Source organism: Elephantulus edwardii, unplaced genomic scaffold (genome assembly GCF_000299155.1).
Source record: "Elephantulus edwardii isolate Elephantulus edwardi_28Jun2011 unplaced genomic scaffold, EleEdw1.0 scaffold00217, whole genome shotgun sequence".
Taxonomy (NCBI): domain Eukaryota; kingdom Metazoa; phylum Chordata; class Mammalia; order Macroscelidea; family Macroscelididae; genus Elephantulus; species Elephantulus edwardii.
In genome coordinates, this window is record NW_006399967.1 from 2,260,278 (window position 1) to 2,272,807 (window position 12,530).

General features: G+C 60.8%; 1 protein-coding gene across 2 annotated transcripts in view; it reads right to left on the reverse strand.

The window, feature by feature from the left end:
- Positions 1–2,703: 2,703 nt before the first annotated feature.
- The window catches only part of AP3D1 (adaptor-related protein complex 3, delta 1 subunit), a 45,493-nt gene continuing 35,666 nt past the window's right edge, over positions 2,704–12,530 (reverse strand). Inside the window, exons 18-32 of one of the 2 annotated variants that reach the window (XM_006897926.1) lie at positions 12,063–12,134; positions 11,364–11,439; positions 11,057–11,262; positions 10,740–10,813; positions 8,108–8,291; positions 7,755–7,826; positions 7,399–7,497; positions 6,495–6,656; positions 5,410–5,457; positions 4,858–5,047; positions 4,669–4,757; positions 4,503–4,588; positions 4,056–4,177; positions 3,762–3,841; positions 2,704–2,799 (exon numbers count right to left, since the gene is read on the reverse strand). In XM_006897926.1, the coding sequence (XP_006897988.1) occupies positions 2,704–2,799; positions 3,762–3,841; positions 4,056–4,177; positions 4,503–4,588; positions 4,669–4,757; positions 4,858–5,047; positions 5,410–5,457; positions 6,495–6,656; positions 7,399–7,497; positions 7,755–7,826; positions 8,108–8,291; positions 10,740–10,813; positions 11,057–11,262; positions 11,364–11,439; positions 12,063–12,134 (1,656 nt within the window). The remainder of the gene's footprint in view (positions 2,800–3,761; positions 3,842–4,055; positions 4,178–4,502; positions 4,589–4,668; positions 4,758–4,857; positions 5,048–5,409; positions 5,458–6,494; positions 6,657–7,398; positions 7,498–7,754; positions 7,827–8,107; positions 8,292–10,739; positions 10,814–11,056; positions 11,263–11,363; positions 11,440–12,062; positions 12,135–12,530) is intronic. The other variant, XM_006897927.1, reaches the window with a different exon arrangement.

Here is a 12,530-nt window from a genome sequence, read left to right on the forward strand (position 1 = left end):
CGCTGCGGCGAGGGCCAGCCAGGACTCAGCAGGAAGCCAGCTGCCCAGAGTGGGGCTTCAGCAGGTCTCCTGGAGTGACCAAGCAGGGAGGTGGCTTTTGTATATAGTGCATTGCCGGGCAGGCTCCCAGCACTTCATTGGGGATTAAATTGTGCTGACATTTCTCCTCCAGGTCTTCTTGGCAGGAAAGGGTCAAGGGGTGGTCCCTGGGCACAGTCTCAGCTGGTGTGGTCAGTGAGCCTGACAAACATCAACAGTGTCTCCAAGCAGGGTAGCTTCCAACCACACTCTTCTGGACAGTGAAGTCCAGGCTCAGGCGTGGGCAGTGTCTTTCCTGAGGGTCCTTCCTGGTTTCTCCCAGTCCTGGAGGTGAGGCTGCAGCTCACACCCCTCTACCCTCTGCCCAGGCTCCTAGGCACCTTCCCCAAGCAGCCAGGTTTTCTGACGACACACTCGGGACAGTCTGTGCGCCCTGAGCCCACACTGGAGCGGCACAGGGCCTGCTCTCATTCTGATGCCACGTGTAGTACAGGCTATAGGACAGGTGCAGTGGGGCTCGTCACTTCAGAGCAGAAGCAGGGAAGGGTGACAATGGGGGGATATACTGTGGCATCCCGCAGTAGGCCCAGCTTGTCCTCAGTCAGTTCCACCGTCGTCCACCACTCTGTGCACGGCCTTCCTTCTGCATCGGAGATGGTAGACCAGCTTCCGGCACCAGGCGAGTGCCCACGGGGGTCACCCTGGAAAGGTCCTGCCAACAGCACTCTGTTCCAGACAGTGGCTACTGTCTTGCAGAAAAGGTCCCTGGGTGCCAACTGCTGCACTCTGAAGTCTGGTGTTTGACCAGCAGCAGCACTGAGATGGGTGGAGTCGGCTTCTTGGTGGGGGGTCACCAGGTGGCAGGACGTGTGCTCAATGGCAGTGCTCTGGATTTTGGTTCTTAGAATGCCTACATTCTGGTCTCTGAAATGCAGCACATTTGAAATGAGAAACTTGGCCTGCCATTTGGAAGGGTTGGTGGGAAACCTCTGGTTACATCCAAAGTTGGGCATCAGCGCCTGCAGGGGTCTGGAGACCAGTGAGGAGGCGTGGCAGCGAGTGCTGGGTCTAGGGTGGCAGCGAGGAGGCGTGGCTGTGGGTGGCAGGTCTGGGTGGAGGCGTGGCTACAGGTGGCAGACCTAGGGGCAAGAGTGGAGGTGCCTGTATTAAGTGGCACCAGGACAGATCCAATGGCTGGTCTGGGCCGCTGTGACTCTTCCTGGCTTCTAGCTTGGCATCTGTGTATAGGGAACCATACGAGATAGGGTCCTAGATGGCACTGCCAAGAAAGAAAGGCTGTGGTACCCTCACTGCAGAACGGAGGCTCACAGTATCTGCAGGCCGCCTCCTCCCACCCGCCTGCGGCCATCTGCACCCTCCATCAGGCAACAGTTTCCCTGCGGCCTAGACTTGTCACCATCAGCCAAGGGGACCAGCAACAGCAAGGCGGCAGGCCTCCCGAGTTTCTACCATCAGCCTCCCTGCAGCGGAAGGTTCTGCAGGCGAGGAACAGTCACAGAAGAGACAGCCCTGTGCACTGCTTCAGCTCCGGCGATCCAACCCCGGGGACCTTGGCAAGGACCCCAGCATGGGGTGCGGCTGCCCCTGGGGACAGTGCAAGCCCTGGCTGAGGACACACACACTAGCTCAGGCAAGAACCCTGAAGTGTAAACATCTGTTTTGCGATTTTATTGGATCATCTTGACACAAAATCATTACAGCAGCGTGATATGTCTGTCTTCTGTATACAGGAATGTCGATAGCAAATAAATTCTTATGTAACACATCATACAGTTTCAAAATCCTAGAATCACTGCACAGGATTCTGTAATAGATTACTCTACATGCTAAAGTGACAGTTTTCATCAGAAAGACACGTTTAAAACGTCATCAAGGACTGGAGTCTCTGAGGGGAGTCCCGTCTCGCCCGCGAGCTGGTCACTGCAGTGGGCCTGGGCCCGGCCGGCGGCACACCCCACCCTAGGTACCTCTTGCCCAGGTGGTAGTGTGCTGAGGGTCTGGCCGCCCAGCAGGCCACCAAGGTGCCCACGGCCAAGTGCAGTCTGTTTTAAGCTGGGGCCCTCCGGCAGGCACAGGCAGGGTCGCAGACACCCCTTCCAGTGTGGACAGTGACAAGGTGGAGGGGACCCATGACAAAGCAAGTAAGACACATTGAACAGAACGAGAAAACAGTCCACCACCCACCAGTGATTCTGACACACCTGCGGGGACATCTCGGTCCTTCCCTGGGCCACAGCCCACTGTTGCAGGCAGACACGGAGGTATAGACAGGAACAACAGCCCACCGTCTGGCCAGCAAGGCCAGGCTGAGACCAATGGGCTGCCCGCTATGCCACACCGGCCCTGCCGCAGGGACAGGGCTCACCCCTGTCCCCTGGTGCCCAGGACAGCCACACCGGTGCCAGCCCTCAGAAGAGGCCACACCAGGCCGGGGGCTACTACACTGGAGCAGGCTACTTGCCAAAGAAAAACATCAAAGTGAAGAGAGAATCAAATAAACCAACACAGCAACAAGTGACCTGTGACGTCCAGTCAGTCGGCAGAGGACTTAAATTAAAAATGCACAGCAGACACAGCACGTAGGGACAAAGGAAAGGCGGGGCTGTCGACTGTCCCTGGTGTTTGGGTGGTGAGGGCTGCCACTCAGCACTGGGCCAGCGTCACCTTCATCTCGTCCAGCAAGTTGCCCAGGAAGGTCGAGTCACTGCACTTGCCATCTACTGACACGGAGTTGTCACCCTGAGACGGGGACAGAACATAGTGTTACAGGTAATAATGGGAGAATGTGGTCTCCAGACTCTACCTACTCACTGGCCACATCCCAGGACAGCTGCCCTAGCCAGTGACAGTGCCCTAGCCATTTCTGGAAAGGGACCCAGGGGAGCCCACGCTAGCAGCCCACTTCCCAGGGCCAGAGGCTAGATTCTGAATGATTCCCAAGCTGGCCACTCTCCTGCCACGGCGTGGAGGGACCCTCAACCTGGGACACACCAAAGACCCCCCAAACACCGACATCATAGCCAACGCAAAGGACACACACAAGGGCCGGGCACTATTCAGCAAGGCCTGCTGGACGTGCAGCCAGGGCCTAAAAGGGCAGACGGGCTGCTAAGGGAGCCCTCGCCGCTGCCCCGCACAGGATCACACGGCCTACGTCTCATGGCATCTGAAACACTGAAGCTGAGTGAGTCTCGGAGGGGCCTGGACCCCGAGAAAAGCCATTAGGGTAATGCTCCAGCAAGGCAGGGTCTCCGCAGAGAACAGGACGTGGAACCCAAAACCGCAGGTGGACAAGCTTCGGAGCAGAGGAAATGGGACAGAAAGGCGGGGAACATGACCCACAGCAGAGACCCCCCAGGAAGACATGGAGGCATCAGGAGCAGGGCACCTGACCAACAGTAACCGGAGGTCACACACCGAGTCCCGGTGGAAAAAGGATCAGTGCTGAAGTACTGAAGGAGGGGACAGCTGAAGATGTGGACCAGCTCGCCACAGGACAAAGCAGCGGGCTCAGACACTGTCGTCCAAATGCCAGAAGCTAGAGGGGTCTCAACCCTACAGGGAGGACGCTCGGGGCATGCAGGAGAGAAGACCTGACACCCCCATACCCCGCCCCCACGGCCACCTGCAGGGAGGGAGCGGGGCCTGGTCACCCTGCAGCAGGAGGAGGGGGGAGGGGAGAAGCCTGGCGGCAGGCTCACCTTCTTCACCAGGAGGCAGACGTGGTGGCCCTGGATAGAGCGGCTGTACATGGAGGCGCAGGAGTCCACTCGCTCCACAACTGTGACCACAGGGGGGGTGTGTGGTCAGAGCCTGGACACTGCGCACCGACCCCCTGCCTGGGATACACCCCCTCACCCCAGGAATAGGGCCCTCTCCCAGGACACAAACCCTGAAGTCACACAGCCCCAACAAGTGGGCCTCGGGATGGCAGGCCAGGGCCACATGAAACCAGTGGGTGCATGTATGGAATGAGGCTGTGCTAAATCTCATACCAGAAAAATGATGGTGGAAACAGATCTTGGCTAGAAGGTTCTGGAAGGACATGGTTATGCCATCAACTCTTATGGAGCTCATGTTCAGGTCCCCAGACTCCAGCAGCTTGGCAAAGGCATCACTGGGGGGTGGAGGGACACACACAGGGTGGAGGTTAAGGCTTCACAGCGTGCGATGGGACCCTTGAGTTGGACAATGGAGAGGTGAAGATGGGATGGCACGGGGGACAGAGGGGGAAAGGCATGGGCAGTAGGAGACAGAGTGCCCCAAGTGATCGGGACCAGAAGGGCGGGGACACCGCAGGACCCCAGGATCTCCCACAAAGCTCTCAGGACATGTCCATGGCTCCCTGCAGGTAGGTGTCCATGTACAGGTGTGCAGCAGCCTCGGATGGCCTGAGCCGAGTCAGATACCCAGGAGCAGGGCTCCCCGGGGGCAGGGCTCACCTGGAGCAGGGTGTAGTGATCAGGTACGAGGTGCAGCTGAAGTGCAGCTTGAAGTCGAGCTTCTCGTGAGTGGAGCCTTCATCGTTCTGCAACAAGGGAGGCAGTGACCTGGGGGCGAGGGGTCCACCTAGTCCCGAGGCCGCCCTGCCCCCAGCAGCAGGCTCACCTTGGCAATGAAGGACAGGGTGCCCTTGAGTTTCTGGGCCATGACGATGCTCTGTACTGTGAACACAAACCTTGCCTCATTGGAGACACCTAGAGGACAGAAGGGCAGCTCAGTGGCCCCTCAGGAAGCCACACACAAGTGCAAGACCCTAGACCAGGGGTGGGCTGGGGGATCAGCCTCCCCACGGACCTGGGGGCAGCTGGAAGGGCACAGGAACCCCGTCGTGGACTGAGGTGCCCTCGGGTCGTGCCATCTTGGTATTGAGCGAATCCAGCACGTTGAGTTCCATGTTCTTGAGGAAGCTGGGACTGAGGTTCTCGAGGATGACCGAGGCGGTGACCTGGCTGTCCTTCTGCAGGCTGCCCTGCACGTCGTACGTCTGCAGAGGCCGACCGGCGGGCAGCAAAAGGGGACAGCATCAGCCTTCAGTTCATGAAGACGGAGGGACAGTCCGCACACGGAGGCCCCGGGCCCTCCAGAGAGCCTGTGGTCAGGATCCTGCTCTACACTCGTCACTGTCCATCTGTCCTCCAACCAACCAGGCGCCTGCTCTCCTGCTACTCTGTCCTTACACTGAGATGCAAATTCTGCTCCTCCCGCGGCAGCCAGCCTAACACACACTGTGGGTCCCTGCGACATGACGGCGGGCAGGAGAGGTGACAAAATGCAAGCAGACACCTCCAGAGGAGCCTCCCACGCTGGCAGGAATGGACCGTGTGCGGGGCTAAGCACATCACTCACCATTTTAATATAGGTGTTCTCGGCAAGAAGGCAGTAGCTGGACATGGGCTGCGGAGGAAGGAAAGGGGCCTCAGCTGGACCTGGCTGCCACATGCATGAGCTGCTGGGGATGAGGTGCCCGAGGAAGCCCACTGGGCACAACCAGGCAACACCACAGGGCAGCCGCAGCGTCACGGCAGCCGCAGCGTCACGGCAGCCGCAGCGTCACGGCAGCACGCCCAAGACATTCACAGCCGCCCGCGGCTCACCTCCAGAGCTGGGTTCCAGCCACCTGAAGCCCCACCCTATCAAGAGTGCCTGGGGCTGCAGAGAGGGGGAGGGGCTGGAGTCTGGACATCTGCAGGACCCACGTGGAGGACCACGAGGCCAGCTTCCAAAGAGGCAGGGAGTCAGGCCCATCACCTTGACAGAAGGTGGTGGGACTGAGGGGGCTGTGTGTCAACACAGGCTGTGGGGAGCAGACCCTTCACCCTCCTTCATCCCATGTTACGTGTGTCTAATCACGGGCGGCGGGGAGCGGGCCCTTCACCACCTTCACCCCGTGCTGTATTGTGTGTGTCCAATCACGGGCTGTGGGGAGCAGACCCTTCACCCTCCTTCACCCCGAGTTACGTGTGTCTAATCACGGGCTGTGGGAAGCGGGCCCTTCACCCTCCTTCACCCCGTGCTGTGTTACATGTGTCCAATCATGGGCTGTGGGGAGCGGGCCCTTCACCACCTTCACCCCGTGTTGTGTGTGTCCAATCACAGGCTGTGGGGAGCGGGCCCTTCACCACCTTCACCCCGTGTTGTGTTGTGTGTGTCCAATCACAGGCTGTGGGGAGTGGGCCCTTCACCCTCCTTCACCCCGTGCTGTGTTACATGTGTCCAATCACGTGGGCTGTAGGGAGCGGGCCCATGACCTTCGCCCACCCTGTGGGGTGTTGTGTGTGTGTATGTGCAGGGCGGGTAGCTAGGCCCTGTCACTCTCCTGGGCACTGTGTGTAATGCGTGCACACACATGTATCACATGCACACGTGACACTTGTATACATGTGTGCCACACGTATGTACGGACGTGCACGCACGCAGGCCGCAGCCCTCACCGGCAGAGGCTCCTCCTCCTCCTCCTCCAGGGCCCCATTCTGCACCGGTTCCCCCAAGGCCTCCGCCTCACTGGGGAGCTTCTTCCTCCGGGATTTCTTCTTGTCCTTGGACTTCTCCTCTTTCTCCTTCTTGTGTTTCTTCTTCTTATGCTTAGAAGGCTTCTGAAAAGCAAAGCAAACAACAATCGGTGCTACCTGGCCCGCGCCAGCCACCCCGCCACCACAGGGCCTCACTCAGTCTCGGCTCAGAGCAGGGACGCCACTGAGTGGAACCGACGCAGGGGACAATGTCACACAGGGGCCAGTCTGGAACAAGCCATGTGTCTGTGCACAGCTGAAGGGCTGACGCAGGGCAGCCAACCACACGGCTGTCCAGATCAGAGAGCACAACTCAGCCACGAAGACAGCCAGTCACAGGACCGGAGCAGACTTCAGGGGTAAGGGACAGCCCATCGTCCTATGTGGAAAATCGTGCCAGTTACAGCCTCTAAAGACCTGCTGGAGGGTCAGCTACGGGTCAGTTTCAACTCCACGGCACACAACAGCAATCCTGTCCCAGGGAGCTCGGTGGCCTGGTGCGAAGAGTCTGTGCTGCAAACCCAAAGGCACCAGCTGGTCCTCAGGAGAATGGGCAATCTCCTCCTGTGTGACTTACGGCCTCTGAACACCCGCTGGAGGGTCAGCTGTGGGTCGGTTAAGTCATGGCACGCACTCACCCAGCCTTACGTGGGTGAAGAATGAGCGGAGCAGAGAAGCTCACGGGCTAAGGTGACGGGAATTCTGGAACCAGGCTGCCCGCAGCTGTGCACATTCACAGACCCGAGCCACGTCGCCGTGGGCTGTGGCCCCTGCGCCCATCTGCAGCCCCGCGCGGTCCCTGCCGCCAGTGCTCCAGGCAGCCCACCTTCTCCAGCTCCTCCTCATCCTCCTCCCGCTCGGGCTCCTCCTCGGGGGGCGCCCCACATTCTTCCGTGGGGGCAGTCACAGCGGCGTCCACCTCGGGCTCAGCCTGCAGGGGCATGCCAGTGTCGTTCTTAGCTGCCCCCCCAACCCAAGTCCCACCCCATCGAGGAGGGAGCGACAGTGAGGGGACAGCGAGGCCCCCACGGCAGGTGGGACAGAGCCCGGCGAGGACCTTGTGCTGCTGCGGCCCTCAGAGAGCTGGCCGGCCCCAACCGTCACAGGACGGCTCACACACACCCAGCACCCTGGGGGCTCAGCCACACAGGGGTGGCCTCCTGAGCCCCGCCAGGCACTCACCAAGGACGGGGTGGGGCCTGGGGCTGCGGCAGGTGGCGGCGTGGTGGACAGCCAGAAGTCCAGGTCCTCCCCCTGCAGCCAGAGAGGACAGATGGCTTGGTGGGACAGTGGTGCTCTCCCATGGACCCTTGTCCCACAGAACTCCCCGAGAGTGGCCCTACACACCCCACCATATCGCCACTTGGAGCGCAGTGGCCCTTCCCGGCCTGTTTGCCCCCGCGGCAGGCAGGGGTGGGGGAAGGCAGGACGGCCTCGGGGCACTCCCTTGCCCTGTCCTTAGGCAGCATGGCCTCGCCTGGGGGTGCTACCCTCTCAGTCCTTCCCCCTGTCCTCAGGCAGGCGGCCTTGCCTACCTTCCCCTTGTCCTTGTCCTTGACCTTCTCCTTCCTCCGCTCCTTCTCCCTATGCTTTTTCTCCTTCTTTTTCGGCTTTTTGCTCTTCTTCTCTGCCACGGGGGCATCGTCCTTCTCAGGGGACTGTGGGGTCTCGGAGTTGCGGTGTTTCTGGACAGGCAGCTTCTCGCTGTCAGCCAAGGGTCTGGAGAGGAGGAGGGGTGCAGATCACTAACTGGGGGCGGGTCCTCGCGCAGTGGACGTTGAGGCCCCAGCGGGCAGCTAAAGGAAGGAGGGCAGGCCCTGCAGCTGCTCTTCAGCCTGCACGGCCCAAGTCAAGAACAAGGCAGCACAGGACACGGCCTGCTCGGCACAAAGCACGCACGAGGGCAGCAGAGGAGAGCAGACAGACAGACAGAATCCTCTGAAGGACAAGCCCTTAGCAGAGACCTGGCTTGTGCTCCCACAGCCCCCACAGGCCATGCTGGCCGTGGGTGGGCACACTGGTGGCATGCACTGGGACTATGGGACACGCTCTAGTCAAGCCCTGACCACCACGTGTGGGTCAGCTGTCCCAAGCACAGCCGGGCAACCCAGAACCCCAGGCTGAAGGCCCTGGGGATGATGTGGTCCACTACAAGGGTCAGAAGTTCGGGACTCAGCTTACCTCTGAGGCTTCCCTGAAACCAGACTGAGCCACAGACGCAAAGACAGGGAGACAGAGCGACAGACGGGGGTGGAGAACGAGGACACCAGAGAGAGGAAGAGGCAGGGAAAGACAGAGCCCGCAGTGAGAATGCAGGTGGCCGGAGGCCAGGATGATTCTGAGACACACTAGAGTCACTGGTAGGCCACCGAAGCTACACCCCCAGTCCCCATGCCCACTGCCACTTCTGTCTGTGGTCAGGAACTCAACCACGCTGTCCCCAGGGCTCTGAAGGACTCCCAAAGGCCCAGGCTGGGTCAGGGGACCACTCCCAGAAGGGTGCACACGGCTGCCCTGTGGAAAGGGCACCTCTGCCATGGAGCCCCCTCTGGACTAGCCTCAGCTCCACACACACAGCCCTGATGAGGTACAAGGGCAGCTCTGCTGTGCAGACCATCCAGGTCGGCCTCGCCCCCCCACCCCACCCTCCACCTGCAGAGACCACCCAGGTCAGCCTCAGCCCCACAAACCCCATCCACACCCCATCAAGGGGCACCAGGGGCAGCTCTGCCCTCTCAGGACTTGCCCCAGCTGCCTGCCCACCACCCCACGGTGGCCTGTCCCCAGGCAGGGCTGCTCGCTGCACCTGCCCGACAGCCAGTGCTGCTGTCAAGTGCCGTCTGGTGGGAAGCGACCCCGTCGTTCTGCAGGCTGCCACCTTCACGAGAGCCGGTGACCAGGGCTTCTGGGTACAGGGCCACCATGTGGGCTTGAACCATCAGCCTCTTGGCTAGTGGACATAAAATTAACCATCGCACCAGCAAGCACTATGTCGCACTGGTGGGGCCTCCGGCTCCAGGCTGGAAAGCAGTGAGGGCCACTGGAGCACATGTGACCAAGGTCAGGACCTGAGCCACCCACCACCCAGGAGGTGGGCGTGCCCTGGCTTATGACACCCCTGCCCGAGGCTCATGTCACTCCTACCAGGAGGCTCTCCCAGAGGAACGGAGGGGACAGTCAGTGCTGAGCAGAAGGGGTGGGGTCGGGGGAGTGTCGGAAGTGGGGGACGGGGAGCATGAAGGCTGGAGGGGGACAGAGCTTTAGAAAACAGAATGATGGGGGTAAGGAGATGGGGGCATGGGACAGTGTGAAGACAAGACCATGGAGAGGGATGGAGTTGGGAGGATGCAGGATGGAGGGGGAACAAGCCAGTGGGAGATGAGAAGGGGGACAAGCAGTGGGGGGAGACTCTATGGTGTGGCAGATGTGAGAGGGGACGCAGGACAGTGAAAAGGGAACGAGATGATGGGGTGTGTGGAGAGGGGAGGGCAGAGGTGGGGAGGCGGGACGGTGGAGGTAACAGGTGAGGGAGAAGAGGTGGGGGCGAAAGGATGGACAGGAGGGACATGATGGTCAGAGGCGTGTGAGGGGAGGGACAGAGGCGGAGGGGACGAGCTGGTGGAGCGTGGCAGGGCGGAGGTGGGGAAGACAGGTTGAGGGGCATGGAGGTGAGTGGGGGCACCAGGATGACAGGCGAGGGGGAGGTGGGGAAGACGGAGGTGGGGGAGATAAGATGGTGGAGAGAACAGGGAAGGGTCAGAGGCGGGAGGAAGGGACAGTAGGGGTGATGGGAGGAGGTGGGGGGACGGAGACGGCTTCTCAGGGCTGGGGCAGCACAGCCTGGCTCCTGAAAGCAGGGGGACGAGCCAGCTAGGTCCTCGGGAAGCAGGGGCCCCAGGAGCTGAGGACCCGAGAACAGCGTGTGCTGTGTAGTGTCCGTCTGCCGATTCGGGGAGGGGGCAGCAGGTGGGCAGCCAAGACAGCTTCCTGAGAAATCCTGCCTCTACCCTGTTGAGCAAAGCGCTAAGCCCACCTTAGAGACCATGTGTGTCTGTCCGTGTGTCCATCTATGCTGGGAGCCCACACACAGTCCAATCTCACAAGTGTGTACATGGGTCTGTCCGAGCGGCCCCTGGGCTCAGCCCTGCCCCCGCTGGACCAACTCACTTGTCCAGGTCGATGTCCAGGGCTCTGTAGGGGTCGTTGGGGTCTTTGTCATCGTCATCACTGGGCAGGGCATTCTGAAAGACGGGATGGAGTGGCTCTTTGGGGGGCTGCGTGGCTCTGCCCCGACTCCTCCAAGTCCCAGGGCCCCTCCAGGGAAGGACATACTGACTGAGGGGAGACAATTCTGGAGCTCTAAGGGCCATTCATGGCCACGGCGGGCAGCACAGCCCACCTCTACATGCTCCACGTGCTCAGGGCCACGGCGGGCAGCACAGCCCAGCTCCCAGGCCATGGATGCAGAGGTCCGCTGGGCTCACCTCCGGCATCTCCTCGGTGACAATGTCCACCTGCTGGGCTGGGGCGATGTCCTCGTCACTCTCCGTGTGCAGCGAGCTATGCCGCCGGTGCCGCCCTTCACGCCGCTTCTCCTTCCGTTGTTTCTTCCGCTTCCGATCCTTCTCCAGACGCTGCCTGTGCCGCCGCTCCTGCTCCAGCTTCACGTACTGGTCGGACACGGGCATCCCTGTGCAGGGACGGGTCAGCCGGGGCCAGGTGAGCACAGGCAGGGTGCACGCAGGCTGCCCAGCACAGAATGCAGCTCCCAGCCGTCAATGAGACGCTTACCCGGGACTTTGAGAGGGACCGAGAGGTCGATCTGCACCACGGGGATGTGATCCACACCGGGAGAGTCCTGGTACCTCTGGGGACAAAGGCCAGGGCATCTGGATGACCATCACAGGACCCCCGAGGGAACACACCCAGGCCCCAACGCTATCCCTGAGCAGCCAGCACCTTCCGGCGGGGAACGCACCTGCCCGGGGAGGCTGCAGTGAGGACCGAGCGTCACTGAGAACCACATTTCTGTGCATAAGAACCATGAGGTTCTATCCTGTGAGGCCTGCGTGTCTGGGGGCCGTGTGTCATGTGTCTCTGTGGGCCACGTGTGCCTGTGAGGGCTGCACGTTTTTCTGAGGACCATGTGTCTGTCTATAAGGACTGCGGATCTTTGCAGGTGTGAAGGCTGCATGTCTCTACGAGAACCTTGTGTCTCTGCATCTGTGAGGGTCACTTGTGTGTCTCTTTGAGGGCCACACAGCTCTATGAGGACCTCATGCCTCTGAGAGAACCATGCACTTCTACTTCTAAGGACCACGTGTCTCCATGAGGGCTACAGATCTCTATTTCTGAGACCAAATGTCTCTATGTCTATGCGGTGTCTCGGTATCTGTGAGGGTGTCTCGACGTCTGTGAGGCCCCCGTGTCTCTCTGAGGGCCACGTGTCTCTGCATCTGTGATCAGGGCTGCGTGTGTGGACACCCTTACCTTCTGTGGGGACGGCGAGCTCTTAATGTAGAACGGGTTGTTGGCCTGCTCCTGCTTCCGGGCTTCCCGACGCTAGAAGCAGAGGAGGCACTCGGGTCAAGAGTGAAGACCATGCAGACCAAGGCCTGGCCTTTGGGCCACCCTGACGTCTCACCAGAAGCTCTTGGGACTTAGGGATACAGCCCTTGGCTACTAAAGCCCGAAAAGGGACCGTGGTGAGAGTGGCACAGTAATCACCCCTTGAGTCCCGGGGCTGGAGACCTGCCAGGCTGACCACTGCCACAGCAAAACCCAACCCTGAACCTTTACTGCAGCACACTGCAAACTGTCCGGAGGAACAGGGCTGGCCACGTGCAGGGCTGTGCGAGAGGCAGTCCAGAGCACCCACCCACAGGCCCGTCCAGGGCACCCACCCCACAGGCCCGTCCAGGGCACCCACCCACAGGCCCGTTCAGGGCACCCACCCAC